The sequence below is a fragment of the Saccoglossus kowalevskii genome, chromosome 6 (assembly GCF_978046115.1).
Source record: "Saccoglossus kowalevskii chromosome 6, keSacKowa6.1, whole genome shotgun sequence".
In the NCBI taxonomy this organism is placed as follows: domain Eukaryota; kingdom Metazoa; phylum Hemichordata; class Enteropneusta; family Harrimaniidae; genus Saccoglossus; species Saccoglossus kowalevskii.
The window spans coordinates 22,432,229-22,454,400 of record NC_140646.1 but is presented as its reverse complement, the minus strand read 5'-3'; the positions used below and the strand labels follow the sequence as shown (position 1 = coordinate 22,454,400).

The 22,172-nt window shown below is 36.1% G+C and overlaps 1 protein-coding gene across 1 annotated transcript; it reads left to right on the top strand.

Annotated features, from left to right (window-relative positions):
- The first annotated feature begins 396 nt into the window (after positions 1-396).
- On the top strand, positions 397-21,948 carry LOC100378111 (mRNA cap guanine-N(7) methyltransferase-like). The gene is made up of 9 exons (XM_085500204.1): positions 397-456; positions 6,915-6,961; positions 7,517-7,781; positions 7,905-8,023; positions 8,377-8,558; positions 12,761-12,925; positions 13,448-13,565; positions 15,195-15,353; positions 21,418-21,948. The coding sequence occupies exons 1-9, from the start codon at positions 438-440 to the stop codon at positions 21,775-21,777; spliced, it is 1,434 nt and encodes a 477-aa protein (XP_085356330.1). The 5' UTR covers positions 397-437; the 3' UTR covers positions 21,778-21,948.
- The last annotated feature ends 224 nt before the right edge of the window (positions 21,949-22,172 follow it).

The following is a 22,172-nucleotide window of genomic DNA, read 5'->3' as shown; positions in this document are numbered from 1 at the left end:
GCTAAATCAATATATTCACATTTTTGACAATTCCTTTACATTGTCCACAGTAGTGACGGGCCTTTTTGTATTTTTTACGATTTTTTGTGTACAAGAGGGCTTTCAGTGTTTCTCGGAAACTGGAATGTAAATGTCAAAAAAAAAAAACATCGGCATCGAGCCATTGTGTGAATAATTCATGTGCCGTATTAATCAACATTAGCCGTGAGTTAGAAAACTAGCGCCGTATATAGAGACTGTTGTTCGTCACTGAGAGATATTTTAATTATATTTTAAATTTAATTTTATTTAGTCATATAACACTTGATAGTTGAAACACAATATATATTGCGTAATTCAAACGGAGCACAATGACCGCAAAACGAATATCGCAAATTCGTGAATCCGTGGCTGACTCGCTGTAATCGTTCTAAGCATGCGCACATTAGTCGTTCAATATGGCGGATGACTCGAAAGGTAATTATTTTCCCCACTTTATTCACACATGCTTTCCTGATTTGCCACTGCAAGGAACTTTGTTTTAAAGAGATAGTTACCATTGCACATATACCATGTTTTTATACGGCCGATTGCAGTATGCACTAAATTTTTAGCGAATGCAGTTTCTTTGTTGTTAATTACATCGCATCATTTCTTCTACATTCATGTGTATTTCAATGGCGTCCGTATTCCAACATGCGTTTTGAAAATGAAAGCTCTGGTCTCATAGTTTCGCACACTTGAGCCCCAAACCAAGCAAAGCCATTACCCCGTTCGTCCTGTAAGATTTAAAAGCGTATGCACAGTATACAGTCATCAATAGTCTGTTTTATTCACGATGGTACAGTTTATAAAAAGCCAAATACTAGACATTTCGAAGTGATTTTATATTCTGTAAAACATACCAGCGAGATTATATTCACATCTTTGTGTGCAAACTGATTACCCTGATGCTATCAGTGGCAATAAATAATGTGTTATAAAAATGATTAGAAAAGAAATGAAATTCATTTTTAATACACTCTAATCTGAAAAGGCATGTGCGTTATTTGTTTTTGAACCTGGCTCAAATAGCAGTTATACATTGTGTCAGCTCATATATTTATTTGAATAAACACTCCTTTGAATTTCTTCTTTCAAAATCTCAAAAAAATATTGATTGGCAAAAATTGTTCTTCATCTATGTCTAATGACAAATCTTACTCAAAGAGCTAAAGGACAATCTCACATGTAGCCCTGAGTACAGTCCTGTAGGTTGGCCTCCTTCCGCTGATCAATCGGCCCCCACAGTCCTGAGAAGTCGCATAGACCGGGCATTCGATACTATTGTGAAAGAGTGTATTGGGCGATTTAAGAGGCATTCAGCTTTGCAGTTAAAATAAGCAGGTCGATACTTTGTCATCAGATTCACTAAACGAAAATACACAATCCTAGGTTGAAACATGTCCCACATCTTGTAAATATCATGTTATCCATTCCTTATTTGGAATTAACATTTCCTAATAAGGTAGAATGCGGAATATTTGTAGAGATACAGAGACAGATTTCTACGGTGGTGTTCATTCAACAGTTACCGCAACTCATAAATGATTTTCAAGAGTTGGTGAGCGCTTATTTGACCAACGCCCCTCAAAATATTGTAAAAATCTAGATTTGTTATTATCTATGTGATACATTGGTGCATATTTAATACTTTTCTTAAAACACTTCTGAAAAAATATTTATCACCTTTCATTATAATAACCAGTCATTATTATACATTCACCACTGAAAACAATAGAATTTTGCTATTATTACAAGCAAAAAAAACGAGCACTGAATACTACAAAGTATGTACTCAAGCAGTATGGGTTGCATCTATCTTGGTGACATGTCGGTCGATATACTGGCTTAGTGCTTATATTTGTGGTATTCTTGTGATAACCTCATATTATCAAATCATAGTTTACGCATTCATGATAATCATAATAGACAGTGTATATAGATTGAGCAAATATAGTGCATGTGCAGAATTGCCACACAGGTACATAACAAAAATTGAGCATACTAGAATCATGATGCATATTCGGTTTTATTACAGCAATATTTCCTATTTCAACACTCTCCTTTTTTCACTTTTTTGGACTGGATATATGCATGTGATAAATGTACCGTATTTATCCAGGTATGCGCCCAGGTTCCTGAACATGGAAAATTGTCAAAAAGTAAGGGTGCGCATTTGCCCGGCCGTCCCTCTGCAAAAAAAAACCCAAAATCCCCAAAAATTGAGAACACGCAGAGTGAACTACGACAGGGAATATAATGTCAAATGAAGACATGGAATGGAAATAAATGAACAATATGCAGCATAAGAAGTGTAACAAGAAATAATTTATTGCTTAGAATGTGACAAATAAACCAGAAATAATAAAAATCGACAGTGAAGAATCATTTGAATTAGGATTTCCCCGCCGACAAACACACCCAATACATGTGAACTTAAAATGAATTAAAATGTCAGATCAACAAATTACAAAAGTTCATAGTTGTTGGGAAAAAAACATCTCAGTTCTCTATTTGTACATTCATTGCTATCTTCGTAAAAGTCAAAACCCTCAAAGTCCAAGTCGGCGTCACTGTCGCCCTCAAACAAAATCCCTACAGCTTCGTCTTGAAGTTCGTTGATGCCGTCCCACACAATTTGGGCTTAGCACATTTAATCCACTGATTTTGCTGTCTGTCTGCTTGGCACTTTTAATTCACATCTAATCCGAATAAAGAGACAAGAAAAATTGGGTAGCAGCAAACGGCTTGCACGATGCTTTTGTTTACCCTCTGGAAATTATCTTTGACCTTAGGCATTCGCTTCACTGATTGGCCAAGAATGACATCACTTCTAATGTTTCATCATAGAGGTCAAGTCAACATCGCTTTCTTATCAGACTAGGCATTCATTAATCATGGTGAAAGTTACCATTCAACAACAGAAGAAGAATTTCCATGACAAAAATGCAATAGCTGTGATGAAAGAAGGCAAAAAAAGTTGGCAGTCTTCGGCGTGACATTGCAAAATTGCTGACCCCAGATATGGATTCGCAAGCTGCTAGCAAATATTTTATTAAGCCAAAACAACAAGCTTTCAACCACTCTCCCTGGTACAGGTTGCTACAATATTGCAACATCGGTTTCATTGTCGATAATGCTAAAGCTGAACGAGTACGACACTAAAAATTGAGGCTTTTCCTCCAAGAAATAAAACAAGTGTCACTCTAATTTTCACACGTTTCTTGATTAGAATTGCTGGTTTCTTGATAAATATATTTTTTTCCATTATGCCTCATATAATTCATCCAGATCTGAGCATGATATGCGATTCGAGTTGAAAGTTCGCTGGATCTCACGTGGGTGACGCCATCTTGGATTCACAATCACAAGGTCAAAATTGTTTACATCATAAATATATATTTTTTCACATTTTGATCTCAAAAGACAAATACAATATCAAAAATACTGACAAAAATCAAAACCTAGAATAATAGTACAACTACATTTCAAAAATAATAATGAAAATACTTTTCACCCCAAGTGTGACTATATCATTTGCATATGAATATATGTTTGGCAAAGAGCGTTTGCCACCAAGCTTACAGCTTTGTCTTTATAGAACTGCTTTGTTTTAAAACGATATCCAACCAATGAGAAACAACAGGGGATTATTCCGGGAAATTGGTGTTAATACCATGCATTTGTAGATTTAACTAGTTAGTCAGGAAACTTTACCAGTCCGTGAGAGACTGAAGAAATCAGATCACAGGATAAATAATAGCATCGCGGAGGAAACGCATATCGTCACGGGCTAATCCGATAGCGTCGCAGCCGCAATGCTTTTTTGGCCTCTGGAGAACACTGCGACGTACTTAAAAAAGAGAACTTGCTTTAAGGTAGAGATGCAGTTTATTTGTGAATTTAAATCAAAAATAGTTTTTTTCGTTTTTTATATAGATTTTTATCTAAAGAACATTCTGTGAAAATTTGACCAATGAATTCTTATTGGAACACCGTTAAAATTGCTGTTTATTTCCTGGTTAAAAATAAAAAACACTCACACGTGGCAATGTTTATGTCCAATTGCCTAATTTGCATGAGTAACCAAATAACAGGACCTTTGATTGACAATATGCAAATCGAGATTGTACGGGTCATAGTTCATTCAATTCACGCGCATATGCAATTATTCTCAAATCAGGTCTCGCTCGCTAGCAAACCAAACATTATATTTCCTCAGCGTTTTTTCCTAATTGTTATCATTACATTATGCGTAATGTGAAAAGAAAGAGAGGTAGAAAGAAGATTCAGATGATTTCTATGTCGGAAGAGGCAAAAGCTACACTGAAGGCATCAGCCCACCGAACGAAAAACAAAATCGATGTGAGCGTCCAAACATGACTTTCCCTGAAGGCATGAATCCAAGTTTCTGATTGACTGAGAGATTTTATTTTTAAATAATTGTTCTCAAAAAATAAACTGAGCTTGTGAAGAATGATTTAACATTGTTTACAGTGATAACTGCTCATTGTCGAAACGAAGCTTACCCATTCACGCTAGTCACAATAAACATCATACTCTTGAATAGGCGTCAATGACTACGGTAAAACTTAGAAAATGACGCCAAAATACACCTTAAAAGTCCCGTTTTATTTTTTTTCTAAATCCCATCCCGAATTTACGGCAGAGTCTGGTCCCTCAAATAAGGGACACGTGAGCTTTGATTCTAACCGGATATATTGCACTGGGTCGGGGAGATACAAACTTTCGTGTATCTTTTGTCCAATGGGTACCTGTACTTCGATCATTCGCAAGGTTTGCTAGGTGGTGCGAGACAGCTTTGTTTGTAACCGGACGAACTCCGTTTAATTCAATGAAGCAAACAACTGACAATGCTAAAATAAATTGCAGAGGTACACTAAAATTAATTGAAAACAACCAAATAATTTCAATGAAAAATAAATCACGGAGAGAGGTAACTTGATACATTACGGTAACAACTCTTTTGACGCGCTGACCGCTTCTCCGCGTCTGATGTTTTGTTGTCATAATACTTACTGATTGATGATTTTGTTTTGATTTTTGAGTTTTTTAGCCTGCAACTCGGCCACGACCTTTGCTTTTTCCGTGAAAAATGGGGAAGTTTACGTCAATTTGATGGACATTCCCTTTTTTTAAACTAACGAAGCACACTGTTTAGCACTCCTATTTTTTCATTTGCCGATTTCTATTCAGAAAAATTCGACCGCTCGAAAATGCACCTTAATTTTGCACTCTTAAAACATGTCAGATTTCCAACACAAATTATTTAAAATCGGTCGAAATTTTAAAACTTTTACGTTAGGAGCTGGAGCTCTCTTCTTGCAGGCGACCGTCGCCGGTAGTACAACAGCATGTTTTGAACGTACATCCGTGCGCTGATTGTCTGCGACTGTCTTAGAAAATCCCTGAATAAGGCGTTGCCAAAATCGGAAAAAATAAAAAAATGCCTCCTTAAAAAACGAACATAATTCAAATATTTCTTTTAACAAATATGTTGCAATGGGAAAAATTGGATTGGAAACGATGAACAAAACTTCTGTGCCTCGCGTTTCGATTCTGGGATTACGCGATTAATCATTATTGTGCGTTCGCTTCCTGGAGTTGGTTCTCGATACTACATAAAAATCATCAAGGATAAATAATTTAATATCCCACTTTGTACTCTTCACGGTAAACCATAGGCTGTGAAATACTCGTAGATTTTTTATTGAAAATACATCGAAGAGAAGCCATGATGTTTTGATCGTGATAAAAGGTCACCTTCCTCGGACCGCCCCCTGTTTAATAATTCATGAGATGACGTCATATTTACTGGGCATTGCCACGTGTTTTTACCGACCCCATCAAAACACTGGTATGAATGACGTGTTTCTGATTTATATATTCAAGAGCAGTTGTTCTGGTCCAACGATTTTACATAAAATGTCTATGTCTATACGTTAACTTTCAATTTCAATAGTCTAGAAAGTATGACAAAGCAGTAATTCCCGGTTTAACGCGCAGATATGCAAATTAGCCTTTTTCTCGTCTTCTATTTTTGGTGAATTCTTGGGTTTAAAATTAAAATAGCTGATAGACGCTTTGGCCATTTGCCTCGAAATTTTCACATATTATTGACAAGGTGTTCCCCCTTCAAAATGCGTCCGGACAGTTTATTACGGCGAGTGGAACAAAAATAACAAGTCCGCAATTAACATGGATATATAAATTATGCAAAAATAGAAAAGAGTGAACTTTGAGGTCATGCTGTGCGACTTTGAAAGCCGTTAGAGAGATGAGTGGACGCATTTGAATTAGTAGTATACCAAGGTATCCAGTGCTGTAATTTTACCCACAAACGGACTTGAAGTTTTTAAGCTAATTTTTTTTAAACCACTTTTGTCCAAAAAAGCATATTTTTGACCCAAAATCAAAAACGCATTCTGGATATTTAAAATAAAGACAAGTTTTACAAAGTTTGTATAATAAGCTTTGAGAAAATATATAACATGTTGGATATATAATACCATCTTCATTGTCTAATTACTCAATTAAAAAGCAAGCCAAATAAACTGCATCTCTACCTTAATATACATTTTTGACCTGTTGACTGTTATGATTCTGATGAAAAATCTTGAAGAAAAAAATGTAAACAGCGGCGAACACACTGCCCTTGAGGCAGAACGTGAAACTACCAGGAGAGACCCCTATGCCCAGATATGTCCTCAACTTCTTCATTGTATGAAAATAGGGGGTGGGCGTTTGCCCGGGCATGGACGCTTACCCAGATACATACGGTATAAACTAAGATGTTTTGATGCCAGCCAACACTTGCAATTGCCTTCCATCATACATGTATAAATCAAAGTATATTATATTCATGATTGTAGGACGTAGACGAAGATCTCGTAGTTACTCCAGCTCTGATGATGAACGGGTAAGATCACAAATCAAAGCATTTTCGAGGGTCGCCATGACCTGTTGGTCAGTTTAGCTTACAAGTTATTCAATTGCAATCAAACCTTACATACCATACTATGGACTGTTCTACTGAAACAAAGAATGGGAAATTCTTTTTTTTATTGTATGTGCAGATTATGCCTATGGTGATGATCATTTATAATGAACCAATCAAAATTAAGATCAATGACTGACTGTTAATGTATTCATTGACCAATGTGTGTAGGTCATATTGTAGCAGTCTCAGAGACCTCAAAATTTCTGATCTAGTTGAGACATGTCACTTACATGACAATGCTTATTAAAGCGGGAGGGTTGTTATCTGTGCACGTGCAGGACTCGAGTCCGAAGGTTCATGGGTAAACGCTAGTTTGTAAACAATGGCACGCTATGGCCATCTGACGCATGACAAACTCCCTGGCTTAAAATTCTATTCACTTTTGGTTTATTTGCCCTGTATTGTGACAATCGTATACATTTGCATCCATTATTCATACATCATATTTTTTTTCAATCTACATACCATCTGCAGCCATCTCGTAACCTTGGTGATAAGGTGGCCCGGCACTACAATCAACTGCCTGAGTCAGGAATAGAAGCTCGTAGCCAGAGCCGAATTTTCTACCTCCGAAACTTCAACAACTGGATCAAAAGCGTGTGCATAGCTGACACGGTGCAGAGAGTCCGTGATCGAAAAGGAGACGATTGTAAGATCAGTGTGCTGGACGTGGGTTGCGGTAAAGGTGGCGATATATTGAAATGGAGAATTGCTCATATTGATAAGTTAGTTTGTGCAGGTGAGTATTCAGCATTGTAGCGTTTGCTGAAGGTTGTGGTGTTTTGTGGATGAAACGTAAATTGATTGATACTGTACATGTGTATTGACTTGTTGTAAATTAATTACCATGTTGTGGTTGCAGATATTGCTGCAACATCAGTACAACAATGTGAACAGCGCTACGAAGACAACCTTGAACGAGCTCGGCGAGCCAGGCAACGAATGTTCCGTTGTCAGTTTATCATTGCAGATTGCTCAAAGGTTTGTGAGCAGCATTTGTATATAAATTATCATTCTTTTATTTATCTTGTAAGTCATTGAATGCAGCATTGTAGGCTTCAATGCACGACGACTGTGAAGAGCATAAATCCTGGTAGTTTCATTGGGGGATGAGGGGGGATTCACATGCATAATTCTATAATGCTGCCATTGAGAATTGTCAGGATGTGCCACTTTTGGGGGCATGCACAATAGTTAGACCACATTGAGTTGCAGGTTACTTCTTCTTTATTCAGTGTGGCTTCAGAATCATAAAGTTCAACCACTGTCCATCTGAATTATTTTCAAGCTAAATCAAAACATAGCTAATTCTATTTTCTTTTGTTTTGGGGCAGAAACTTCTATCGGAAAGGTACAAGAGCCGAGACCAGATGTTTCATATCGCGAGTTGTCAGTTTGCACTTCATTACTCGTTTGAATCTTACCAACAAGCCGACAACATGATAAAGAATTTATGCGAGCGAATTAAACCAGGTGGCTACTTTATTGGCACAACGCCAGACTCCTATGAAATTGTGTAAGTATTCGCTGATTTTTTGCTCAACTGACCATAGGTCCGCTGAGCCTATGGGATGGGTTTCTGTAGTCCGTCTGTCTATCTGTCTGTGCATGACTTCTTCTCAAAAAACGCTGAACTGTTCGACTCGATTTTTAGTGTGTGGATGCCTTGATGTTAATTTGTTCATGAGAAGTCGATCTGCCAAAAATTATGCAAATTAGCCCCCCAAAACTCTGAAATTTCTTCTATGCTACTATGACACTAAGTGGTCTACAGTGCTGATATTGATAGTGCATCTGCTTTGGATTGCGAATATTTTAAAATGGTCATTTTTGGTCGAAAATTCTATTTTCGACTTCTTCTTCAAAACCGGTAGCCTGAATGCTTTGATACTTAGTGTGTATGTACCTTGTGTTGACATCTACTAGATTTGTTCATCCCATTGCCATATCTTTAATTCTCTAATTTTGGCAAATATTTTTATCATTTTTGGTTAAAAATGGAATTTCAACTAACCATTATTTCCAATGTGAACTGTTTCTCATTCTCACATAGCACATGGGAGTTCTAAGTTTTCTTTGATTGGTCTATTGTGATTGTAATGAAAACATAATCACTCCACATATTTAAATGTGTATAGACATGATTGATTTTGGTGGAAAATTATGCAAATTGCCTAATTTACATACCAATATTTAGGCTATTTTGTTGATATCTTGAGAACCATTTAATATGTTTTAATAAAACTTGGTGCATAGATGTGTTGGGGCAGTTTCCAGATATATTTAGTTTTTGGTGGAAATTTATGCAAATTATCTAATTTGCGTATCAGCGAGTGAAATTCAAGCTATTTGGGTGCTATTTCAAGAACCATTCAACATATTTCAACAAAACGTGGTATATGCATGTATTACGAATTCAGATAATTGCAAATATCATGTTATGTTATTCTCTCAACATGCTGGAATTCTTTTTAAGCTCTCTTTGATTCTAATTTTATTGAATATTTCTGTTATTTTTGTAAAAATATCCACTTTTAGCATTATGTTTTATTGTCTCACTCACTGCTTTTTGGGGTATTTGTCATATACAGCACTAATCTTTTGTACAATAGCCGTTGAGCAACAGGCCATTGGCCTATTTTTTTATCCACACAAAGAAGTTCGCTGATTTTGTTCTAAACATTTTGGATTTCGCCATTCCCATGGTGTATCCTTGGAAGGAAAAGATGTATAATAATATAGTTATTACGAGGATACCTCTGCGCGTCAGTCGATACTCCTGCTGTACTGTCTATTATGTTATTATCATTATTAAAATAAAACATAATTAACATATCAATAAACTTTTCCTTTCCTTGAAAATTCATGCATAGCATTTACTACTGTGCTTTAAATTCCTTGGGGGAGAACATTAGAACCATAACACGCATAACTAAAATTAAAAATTACTACATGGACAACTTGAAATAGACTAGGTATTCGTAATATTTATCTACTATAAGCATGTCTTCAGTATAACGAGTCAAATTGTTTTAGGACAAACTACACCACACTTTACTAACGACCGTGCAGATACGTGCTTGTTTGCTTATCGCTGTACATTTTCATGTTGGTTCATGTAGTTACCAACAATTCAGTCACTGCCACTGTAAGCAGGTAAAATGTGAAAAATATTAGAATATTACTGCCGTTTTGATGTCAAAAACTTTCTTTGTTTGGCACATGCAATTTTACTTCACCTCTGTTGACAATGAGCTCTTCAGGTCTCTAAAACTGTATGTCCACATCATACATGGCAATCTCCAAAGGCACCCTTACAGAGCTAAATGCATCCTTTCTCACAACCTCTACAAATTAAAAGAATTCATGAGAAGAAGTGGTTGTACTTTATTGGGTTTTATCATGGATGCTATATTTAGTTTCAATTCAGATGCCGTCCGAAACTTTACATATACATCAAACATAATATTATACATATGCACATAATTTGCTTCATGATCTGATTCAAGATGGCCAAATGGCTCTACATCATAATACCGGTACATCATGTTATAGATGATAACTAATAGGGACTGTGTCATGCATAGCTTGTTACAGACATGGTTTTATCAACCTATAAGTTCAGCATAATAGAAATCTTCTTTTGCAAACACATTTGTTTTCAACTTGTCATCAGTAACCTCCATGAGTACATGTCTGTACACATGGAGGTTACTGATGCATATCATATATTTTACCCACTTCCAAAAAGCAAGACATGATGGTGTTAATATTTTTTGTGATTATGTTCAGTGTGAACTGTCTATGTATGCTCCCCTCTAATATTTGTCTAATGAATGCTCTGTATTCACAGCCATTCCTACATTTTATATTGACTTAGCAAAATCTGAATGAATTTTATTTTGCCAGTAATGCATTGTGCAATATAACATATCCATTTTATTTGGTTATAATTGTGTTATATAAAGCCATGTATTCCTGTACACTGTGACTGTGACATTTATGTCTTTGTTAGTCCCCGTTCGGACGGAGTCCGAAAACGGGGACTTATGTTTTGCCCTGTGTGCGTCCGTCCGTCCGTCCGTGCGTCCGTGATCACCTGTATCTCGAACATGCATGGACCGATTATGTTCAAACTTCACTCATACATCACACATTATATGGGACATATGCACATGCATTTTTTTCATGATCCGATTAACGATAGCCGAATAGCGGCCATTTTAAGGCCGAAAATGCATCAAAATGGCACATTTTCACCATTCCGGACCCGGATCTCAGTTATGCATGGACGGATTTCGTTCAAATTTGGTACATACATTAAACATAATAGGACCTTGATGCACGTCATTTTTTTTTTCGGATCAAGTTCGAAATGGCCGACTGGCGGCCATTTTGTTTTAAAGAATTCAGTTCTGGATCCGTATCAGAGACATGTCTGGATTGATCAAGTTCAAACTTCACACACACAAGGTACATCATGTCACAAATATGTATGTGCATTTGTTTCATGATCCCATTAACGATAGCCAAATGGCGGCCGCTTTAAGGCCGAAAATGCATTGAAATCGCACATTTTCACCATTCCGGACCCAGATCTCAGTTATGCATGGACGGATTTCATTCAAATTTGGTACATACATTAAACATAATAGGACCTTGATGCACGTCATTTTTTTTTTCGGATCAAGTTCGAAATGGCCGACTGGCGGCCATTTTGTTTTAAAGAATTCAGTTCTGGATCCGTATCCGAGACATGTCTGGATTGATCAAGTTCAAACTTCACACACACAAGGTACATCATGTCACAAATATGTATGTGCATTTGTTTCATGATCCCATTAACGATAGCCAAATGGCGGCCGCTTTAAGGCCGAAAATGCATTGAAATCACACATTTTCACCATTCCGGACCCAGATCTCAGTTATGCATGGACGGATTTCATTCAAATTTGGTACATACATTAAACATAATAGGACCTTGATGCACGTCATTTTTTTTTTCAGATCAAGTTCGAAATGGCCGACTGGCGGCCATTTTGTTTTAAAGAATTCAGTTCTGGATCTGTATCCGAGACATGTCTGGATTGATCAAGTTCAAACTTCACACACACAAGGTACATCATGTCACAAATATGTATGTGCATTTGTTTCATGATCCCATTAACGATAGCCAAATGGCGGCCACTTTAAGGCCGAAAATGCATTGAAATCGCACATTTTCACCATTCCGAACCCGGATCTCAGTTATGCATGGACAGATTTTGTTCAAATTCGGTACTTACATTAAACATAATAGGACCTTGATGCACGTCATTTTTTTTTCGGATCAAGTTCGAAATGGCCGACTGGCGGCCATTTTCTTAAAGAATTCAGTTCTGGATCCGTATCCAAGACATGTCTGGATTGATCAAGTTCAAACTTCACACACACATGGTGCATCATGTCACAAATAGATATGTGCATTTGTTTCATGATCCGCTTAGCAATAGCTGAATGATGGCCATTTTAAGGCCGAAAATGCATTAAAATCACGTATTTTCACAATTCCAGAACCGGATCTCAGTCATGCATGCATGGATTTTGTTCAGATTTAGTACAATGTGTTGTACATATGCAGGTGCATTTCGGTCATGATCTGCTTTGAATGTATATGTCACTCAAATATGAACGGAACGGGGACGTGTCATTGACAATGACTTGTTATATTTGTTACAGACGTCGTCTCAAAGAATCTGACAGCATGTCCTTTGGTAATGAGTTGTACAGAGTCACATTCAAGGATAAAGACAAGTTTCCATTGTTTGGTTGTGAATATGATTTTCAGCTGCATGGTGTTGTTGACTGCCCAGAGTTTTTGGTATATTTCCCCCTTCTGGAGAGGTATGTACGATTTATTTACTTCTTTGCATATTATCTTGATTGCATGGTGCCAGGAATCTGCCCATGCTGGTATTTAAAAAAAAGAGTATCTATTCTTCATTTTTATCAAACCAGATTAATTTACATCAAAATACTTAAAAGTTAAAGTACTGTAAAATACTTTATTTTAGCTGCAATTAATTTTTGCTGAAAAGGCTTTTTGGGTGTTTTGTATGGAATTTATTTTCACTGATTTTTGATGAGTTTAATGTGAAATATAGGAAAAAAAGTATATTCGCTGGATTTTATTTTCACGGAATCTTCCCTTCAGCAAAAATAGCGGAAATAAATTGCAAGCGAAAATAAAGTATTCTACAGTAGTTAAATTGTAACTACGAGGATGACTATATGAATAATATTTAGCTTATGAATATTAATAAGCTGTGAGACTAGAAGGAAATCTGGTGTGATCTGAGACGTGTACATGCATTGGTCATGGTGCATTGGTGTTGTGTTAATTTCATTTCTTGTCATCTTTTCCAGGATGGCTCAAAAGTATAAAATGAAACTTGTTTACAAGAAGACATTCTGTGAGTTTTTCAAAAATATGGTTAAAGACAAAGAGAACGAAGAATTGGTGAGCAGAATGCAAGCCCTGGAGGTGAGCTCATCTGAGTATTGTTGTGTGTCGTCACATATGTGATACCCATATGTCTAGCTGGGTGCAGCAAATTGTTTTTATGAATTTAACATTTTACCACTTTGTGTAAAATCGATTTCAGATATACATTACATGTCTGTTTCCTTGGTTTGGTGGGTTCCATAGCAACCAGTGACAGACAAAAATACCACATGAATGCCGCTTCTATTATGTTTGAATGGTGTCATAGATTACTCCCCGTGTAAAAGTATCAATCATCTGAAATATTGTAGACAAAAAGGATCTTACGAAGTTCTAACTCAATTGACATTTCCTGTCACCTTCATATTGTTCCGAACATTGCCAGCTAAGTTTCTAACTTGTTTGTTATGCATGTTTGAATATCGTTACATGATTGTAACTGGTTAGTTCACCACTTTCACGAGGGTGCGCTACTCGTCTAACTGCTTGTGAGTGTGTTATGCCACGCACTAGACTGACATTTCATACTGTGTTGGTACATACATTTTGTTTGGATAACTTTGCCATTTATTATATTATGAATGAAATAAATTAAAAGGCAATTGCATTGTGATCTTCTATTTATATTCAACCTGTCTGAGTCCCCCACAATTAGTTTGACATCTCATGTTGAGGTTGGTTTGACCCAACATGTTCTAAACGCAAACCAGTCAGCAACTTAGTTAGCAATGTTGCTGTTTTAGTGTTCGGAACATTATGGCGGTAATAGTGAAAATGATTTTCAGTACATGCGATTTTTTAAATCAGGAACTATTAATTTGTGTTGCATCAAGAGCCATTTCTCAGATGTGCTTTGACTGATGACAAATTGCTAAACTCTGATTCTTAAACATGTTTGGGACCATTTCTTAGGGAATCATTTCTCACAGATGCATAGAGGGCTTTGTATCAGGATCATACATACTGGATTACAAGTGCACGTAAATTTAACAACATTCATTCAAACTCACTACAATGACAGTTCCACATGTTGGAAGAATCAAACTCATAAAAATTCGTCTGTATCCAAGATGTACACTCAAAAATAACATTGCTTATTTCATAACTGCCAGAGAAATTCTGAAAGGTGACTTATGTTTTGGCTTATGTATGCCTGTCTGGCATCATTTCTCGAACATGCCTGGACATTATATGGGAGACATATGCACATTGATTAAGTTTCATTCTGTTGAAGACTGGTGTCCATTTAAGTCCCAAATCATAATTTGAACATGTCATTGTTTCTCGGGTATCTCAATGGAATCTGACTGACTGATGGCCATTTGATGCATAATTTGACACAGTGCTGTGTTTTGGCAGGTTTGTGTACCGGTATTTCCTGCAAAGCTCCATGGCTATGACACTGCTTTGTGCAAATGCTAGATCATACCATGACAGATGTTAAATTACCTGTTTTTATCCGGAAAAAATGATTCACTATTTATTTAATCAAAACTTACTCTTAATTTGTGCCCAAGGAAAAAATGATTTCCATTTGTATGCTAGGTATTTGTGTTCTTTAGAAGAATTATTTTTATTACCACAAATTGAGATTTTACGGTATGTTAAATTATAAAATGTTTTATCCTCAAATCAATCTATGATTGTGAAAATGCTCTTGTTTTTCAGCAATATCCTCCAGATAGAGAGATTGACTTGGTTAGTCATGATACTAAAGACTACAAACATGCAAAAAAGTTTCTTGAAAAAAAGGGAGGCAGAGATTCAGATTCTTACTCAGATTCCTCCTATGATACATCAGACGATGAACGTCGCCCCCGAAAAATTGTAAGTACCTCAATTTTTGTTACGATAGTCTCCAAAAAATTGAACTGTATTTTGACACTGCAAAATTTGAGTTAGTGTGAAATTGTATTATAATTACCGGTCTTTGCTGTGCTTTTACCGTCCGGCTGTGCGTCCGTGCGTCCGTCCGGAGTCATATCTCAGAATCCCTTGGACCGATTCCGTTCATTCTTTGCATGTGCCTAGTACTTTATGTGGGACATATGCACATGCAGTGGTTTAGCGATTCGATTCAAAATGGCCGACTGGCAGCCATCTTGTTTTTTGAAAATGTTGTATTTTGGACATGCTTTGTCAGTTTTCATTCAAACTTGGTACATAGATTATACATGTTAGGATACATGTCCATGATGATTTATTTCACAATTGGATCAAAGATGGCCGACTGGCAGCCATCTTGTTTTTTGAAAATGTCGTATTTTGGACATGCTTTGTCAGTTTTCATTCAAATTTAGTACATAGATCATACATGTTAGGATACATGTCCCCGACCGTCCGTGAGTTCCTGAGGAAGTCCGTCTGACCGTCCGTTCGTGTGTCCGTCTGACCGTCCGTTCGTGTGTCCGTCTGTCCGTGCGTCAGTCTATCCAACGTCATATTTCAGAATCCTGTGGACCGATTCGTTCATTCTTTGCATGTGCCTAGTACCTTATGTGGGACATATGCACATGCAGTGATTTAGTGATTCGATTCAAAATGGCCGACTGGCAGCCATCTTGTTTTTGACTCCCATGTGCGAAGCACAAAATGGGAGTCTTTGCAGTTAGTGTGTCTGTATGTGTGTATGTGTGTATGTGTGTATGTGTGTCCGACTGTTCCACTGCTATCTCAAGAACCATACATTGGTTTTTGATGAAACTTGGTGCATAGATGCTCTGGGCCAATGCGCAGATTTGATTAGGTTTTGGTAAAAATCCATGCTCGTTAATTACCTAATTTGCATGATAATTAGCTAATTTTTAGCTGTTCTATGACTGTTCCACTGATATCTAAAGAACCACTCATTGGATTTTGATGAAACTTGGTACATAGATGCTCTGAACATATGCGCAGATTTGATTAATTTTTGGTAAAAATCCGTGCATATTAATTACCTAATTTGCATGATAATTAGCTATTTTTTAGTGGTTCCATGACTGTTCCACTGATATCTAAACAACCACTCATTGGATTTTGATGAAACTTGGTACATAGATGCTCTGAACTAATGCTAGGTTTTGATTAGTTTTTGGTAATAATCCGTGGATACTAATTACCTAATTTGCATAATGATTAGTCAATTTTCGGTTTTTCCACTGATATCTCAAGTACTAATCATCACATTTCAATGAAACTTGGTACATAGATGTCATACGACACTGCACAGACCTGATAGTTTTTATGGTAATATCAGTACATATTAATTACCTAATTTGCATAATTAATTAATTTTCAGCATTTGATATAAGTAGTTAGCATTACATTTCAATGAAACTTGGTACTTACATACTCAAGGACTATGCAGAGATTGATTGTTTTCGATAAATATTTGTGCATATTAATCACCTAATTTGCATAATTAGTTAATTTTCAGCTTTTCCACGGGTATCTCAAGTACTAATCATCGCATTTCAATGAAACTTGGTACATAGATCCTTTAGGACTATGCAGAGACCTGATTAGTTTTAGGGTAAATAATTGTGCATATTAATTACCTAATTTGCATAATTAATTTTCAGCTTTTCTACTGATATCTAAAGTACTAATCATCATATTTCAATGAATCTAGAATTATGCAGACCCAATTAGTTTCCGGTAAATATTTGTGCATATTAATCACCTAATTTGCATAATTAACCAACTTTCACACTGATATCTCAGGTACTATACATCACATATCAATGAATGTACATGGATGCTGTAGGACAATAGACAGACCTGAATAATTGTGGGTTAAAATCTGTACATATTAATTACCTAATTTGCATAATTAACCAATTTTAATCTTTCACACTGATATCTAAAGTACCGTAAAAACTCCAAAATTTCGACTGGTTTTAAATAATTTGTGTTAGAAATGTGACGTGTTTTTAGAGTCAAAATTAAGGTGCATTTTCGGACGGTCGAATTTTTCAGAATAGAAATCGGCAAAAAAAAATGGGGATGATAGACAGTGTGCTTCATTAGTTTTTAAAAAATGCAATGTCCGTCAATTGACGTAAACTTCCTCATGTTTCACGGTAAAAGCAAAGGTCGTGGCCGAGTTGTAACTCAAAATCTAAACAAAGTCATCAATCAGTGAGTATTATGACAAGCAAAACAAAACATCAAGACGCGGAGAAGAGGTCAGCACAAAACTAATAGGTCAAAAGACAAAGCTGTCTCGCACTACCTAGGAAAACTTGTGAATGTTCGAAGTACAGGTACCCATTGGACAAAAGATACATGGAAGTTTAGCAAACGATCTCCCCGACCCAGTGCAATGTATCCGGTTAGAATCAAAGCTCACGTTTCCCTTATTTGAGCACCGTACCGGTGATTTGAGGGACCAAATTCTGCCGTAAATTCGCCCTTGGATTAAAAAATATAATGGGATTTAAGAAAATAAAATGGGACTTTTAAGGTGTATTTTGGCGTCATTTTTCGGACATTTCAATCAATCCTGCCGGCTAAAATAGAGTCTAAGTTTTACCGTAGTCATTGACGTCTGTCTATTCAAGAGTACACGTGTATGATTTTTATCGTGACTAGCGTGAGCGGGTAAGCTTCCTTTCGAGAATGAGCTGTTATCACTGTGAACAATGTTAAATTATTCTTCAGATGACCAGTTTATTTTTTAAAAACAACTAATTTTTTTATTTAAAAAAAATCATGCCGTTTTCGCATCATCCAGCTTTTTGATTGGTTAATTAGCGATTTGACCTATTTGACCTAAGAGAACATGGCGGATATCCTACAGCATCAAACGTTTATACGAGACCGGAATCATTCGCTTACGATGAAACTAAGTTGACTTTTATTTGTATTTCATAACCATTCAACAAATTTATTTTGTGTACATTATTATAATCACTACTGAGTACAGTAATAATCAACAATTCAGAAACGCAGCATGCCGAGATTTTTGTGTTCGTTTTTATTTGAAACTTCGTTTATTTAGAATATATTTTCGTTACCAATAAAATAAAAATCTCTCAGTCAATCAGAAACCCGGATTCATGCCTTTGAGGAAGGTCCCGTTTGAACGCTCACATCGGTTTTTTTTTCGTTTGGGGGAAAACTAAAACTGGTCGCAATTTTCGAATAAGAATGAGTCGGCAATTTTTAGTGGAGTCGAAAATTTGGAGGTAAATAAAACACCGAAACCCGGCAAATAAATAGGCTTTCAAATTTTTAGAGGGGTCGAAATTTTGGAGTTTTCGCGGTGTTAATTATTCCATTTCAATGAAACTTAGTACAAAGATGCTCTAGGACAATGTACAAACCTAATTAGTTTGGGGTAAAAATCTGTTCATATTAATTCCCTAATAAGCATAATAATTCATAATTTTTTGGTTCTGTTACATTGCGCAGACCTCATTAGTTTTACACTCAAATCTGGTCATATTAATTTTCTGATTTGCATAATTAGTTTTCAGCTAAGTAATTTCGAATTATATTTAATGTGTCTCCAATACTCTCAGCACATGGGAGTTCTTTCTAAGCTTTCTTTGATTAAAAAATGCAATGTCCGTCAATTGACGTAAACTTCCTCATGTTTCACGGTAAAAGCAAAGGTCGTGGCCGAGTTGTAACTCAAAATCTAAACAAAGTCATCAATCAGTGAGTATTATGACAAGCAAAACAAAACATCAAGACGCGGAGAAGAGGTCAGCACAAAACTAATAGGTCAAAAGACAAAGCTGTCTCGCACTACCTAGAAAAACTTGCGAATGTTCGAAGTACAGGTACCCATTGGACAAAAGATGCATGGAAGTTTAGCAAACTATCTCCCCGACCCAGTGCAATGTATCCGGTTAGAATCAAAGCTCACGTGTCCGTTATTTGAGGGACCAAATTCTGCCGTAAATTCGCCCTTGGATTAAAAAATAAAATGGGATTTAAGAAAATAAAATGGGACTTTTAAGGTGTATTTTGGCGTCATTTTTCGGACATTTCAATCAATCCTGCCGGCTAAAATAGAGTCTAAGTTTTACCGTAGTCATTGACGTTTGTCTATTCAAGAGTACACGTGTATGATTTTTATCGTGACTAGCGTGAGCGGGTAAGCTTCCTTTCGAGAATGAGCTGTTATCACTGTGAACAATGTTAAATTATTCTTCAGATGACCAGTTTATTTTTTAAAAACAACTAATTTTTTTATTTAAAAAAAATCATGCCGTTTTCGCATCAAAATCCAAGCCAAAATATCGTACTACAACATCAATCTATTTAAATAAGCTATGGTAATTTGAACACGTTGGCATCATCCAGCTTTTTGATTGGTTAATTAGCGATTTGACCTATTTGACCTAAGAGAACATGGCGGATATCCTACAGCATCAAACGTTTATACGAGACCGGAATCATTCGCTTACGATGAAACTAAGTTGACTTTTATTTGTATTTCATAACCATTCAACAAATTTATTTTGTGTACATTATTATAATCACTACTGAGTACAGTAATAATCAACAATTCAGAAACGCAGCATGCCGAGATTTTTGTGTTCGTTTTTATTTGAAACTTCGTTTATTTAGAATATATTTTCGTTACCAATAAAATAAAAATCTCTCAGTCAATCAGAAACCCGGATTCATGCCTTCGAGGAAGGTCCCGTTTGAACGCTCACATCGTTTTTTTTTCGTTTTGGGGAAAACTAAAACTGGTCGCAATTTTCGAATAAGAATGAGTCGGCAATTTTTAGTGGAGTCGAAAATTTGGAGGTAAATAAAACACCGAAACCCGGCAAATAAATAGGCGTTCGAATTTTTAGAGGGGTCGAAATTTTGGAGTTTTCACGGTAATAATTATTCCATTTCAATGAAACTTAGTACAAAGATGCTCTAGGACAATGTACAAACCTAATTAGTTTGGGGTAAAAATCTGTTCATATTAATTCCCTAATAAGCATAATAATTCATAATTTTTTGGTTTTTTGGTTCTAATCACATTTCAATTAAACTTGGAGACATAGATTTTCTGTTACATTGCGCAGACTTCATTAGTTTTACACTCAAATCTGGTCATATTAATTTTCTGATTTGCATAATTAGTTTTCAGCTAAGTAATTTCAAATTATATTTAATGTGTCTCCAATACTCTCAGCACATGGGAGTTCTTTCTAAGCTTTCTTTGATTTGAAAATGTTGTGTTTTGGACATGCTTTGTCAGTTGTCATTCAAACTTGGTACATAGATTATACATGTTAGGATACATGTCCATGACGATATATTTCGCAATTGGATCAAAGATGGTCGACTTGCAGGCATCTTGTTTTTGTTTTTTTATGCGGTATCTTGGATGTGCTCTGTCAGTTTTCATTCAAATTTGGCACATACATGTACTTTATACATGTTAGGATGCATGTCCATGACAATTTGTTTCAAAATCTGGTCAAGGATGGCCGTTTGACAGCCATCTGACTTTTTGGCCTTACTACTATATTTCCACAATTTATGTACCATTTTCATTTGTATTTGGCACATACATCATACATATCTCTGTGTTTCATAATCAGATCAAAGATGGCTGAATAACGGCTGTTTTTATTTTGGCCATATTACTATGACACGAAACGCGTGTTTTCATGTAAATAAACAATCTGTTGTATACGCCACTAGGAACTCAAGTTTCAGGGACACGCTTGCGACAACCCCTCCGCTTTAATATGACAAGCACAAAGAGAACTTACCGGGGACTGTGTCATTTTCAATGACTTGTTTTTGAGAGAGAGAGTTTTGGGGTTGAAGAACGTTAATGTACCCTTTCAATTTTCTACTAATCAATATTTGAAAAATTTAGAAATTACTAAGAGTTTAGGGTGTGTGTTAGAAATCTAAATATCTACTTGTCTCTGTGTGGCAGGGTACATTGACGAAAACTGAATGGGAAGCCGCGAGCATGTACATAATATTTGCATTCCAAAAAGAAAAAGATGAAAAGGAGAAAGAAAAAGATAAGGACCGGGAAAAAGAAAAAGAGAAAGAGAAGGAAAAGGAGAAAGACAGAGAGAGAGAAAAAGACAAGGAAAGAGAAAAAGAAAAAGAACGAGAGAAAGCACCTGAATCTTCTAAGAGTCCCAAGAAAAAGAAGAAGCGCAGTCGGACTCCCGAGTACAGTGATTCAGATCGTAGATCAGATGATTCTTCGGGTGATGAGCGTCCTCGAAAAAAGAAAGTAGCGGAGCACAAAGAGAAAAATGATGTTCCTGCCAAAGAAAAGTAAATCTTTGTGTTGTTCATCCTCACAAAATAGTGATTGGGTTCGAATTTAAGTCATTTGTAAATTGTGATTTTTCTAAAGAGGTGAGGACTGGGTGGCAGCGATTAGTGTGTTCATAATCAGCTTTTGAATGCAGCAGTCGAATTTCGCGAAATAAACCAACATTTTTGTATATTTTTTTTTTAAATATTTGATCATGACCTTAAGGCAGTTGGGAAATACAGGTATACAAATGGTCTAAAATTAACTTGCATGACAGCAACACTCAAGTAATTTGAATTCAACCAGTATAACTGTTTTTTTTTTTTCATCATTGCTGCTTTGAAAAATTGACACTCAGTCGCCTATATGTTAATGGGTCTTGTGTTTTTTTATGCGAGTTATGAGTAAAAAAAAAA

What these genes read in the sequence shown, in the direction of transcription:
- LOC100378111 (XM_085500204.1), top strand. An exon ending in TGATAAGTTAGTTTGTGCAG is followed by an intron (nt 7,782 to 7,904) that starts GTGAGTATTCAG and finishes TTGTGGTTGCAG; the next exon opens with ATATTGCTGCAACATCAGTA. An exon ending in GCAGAATGCAAGCCCTGGAG is followed by an intron (nt 13,566 to 15,194) that starts GTGAGCTCATCT and finishes CTTGTTTTTCAG; the next exon opens with CAATATCCTCCAGATAGAGA.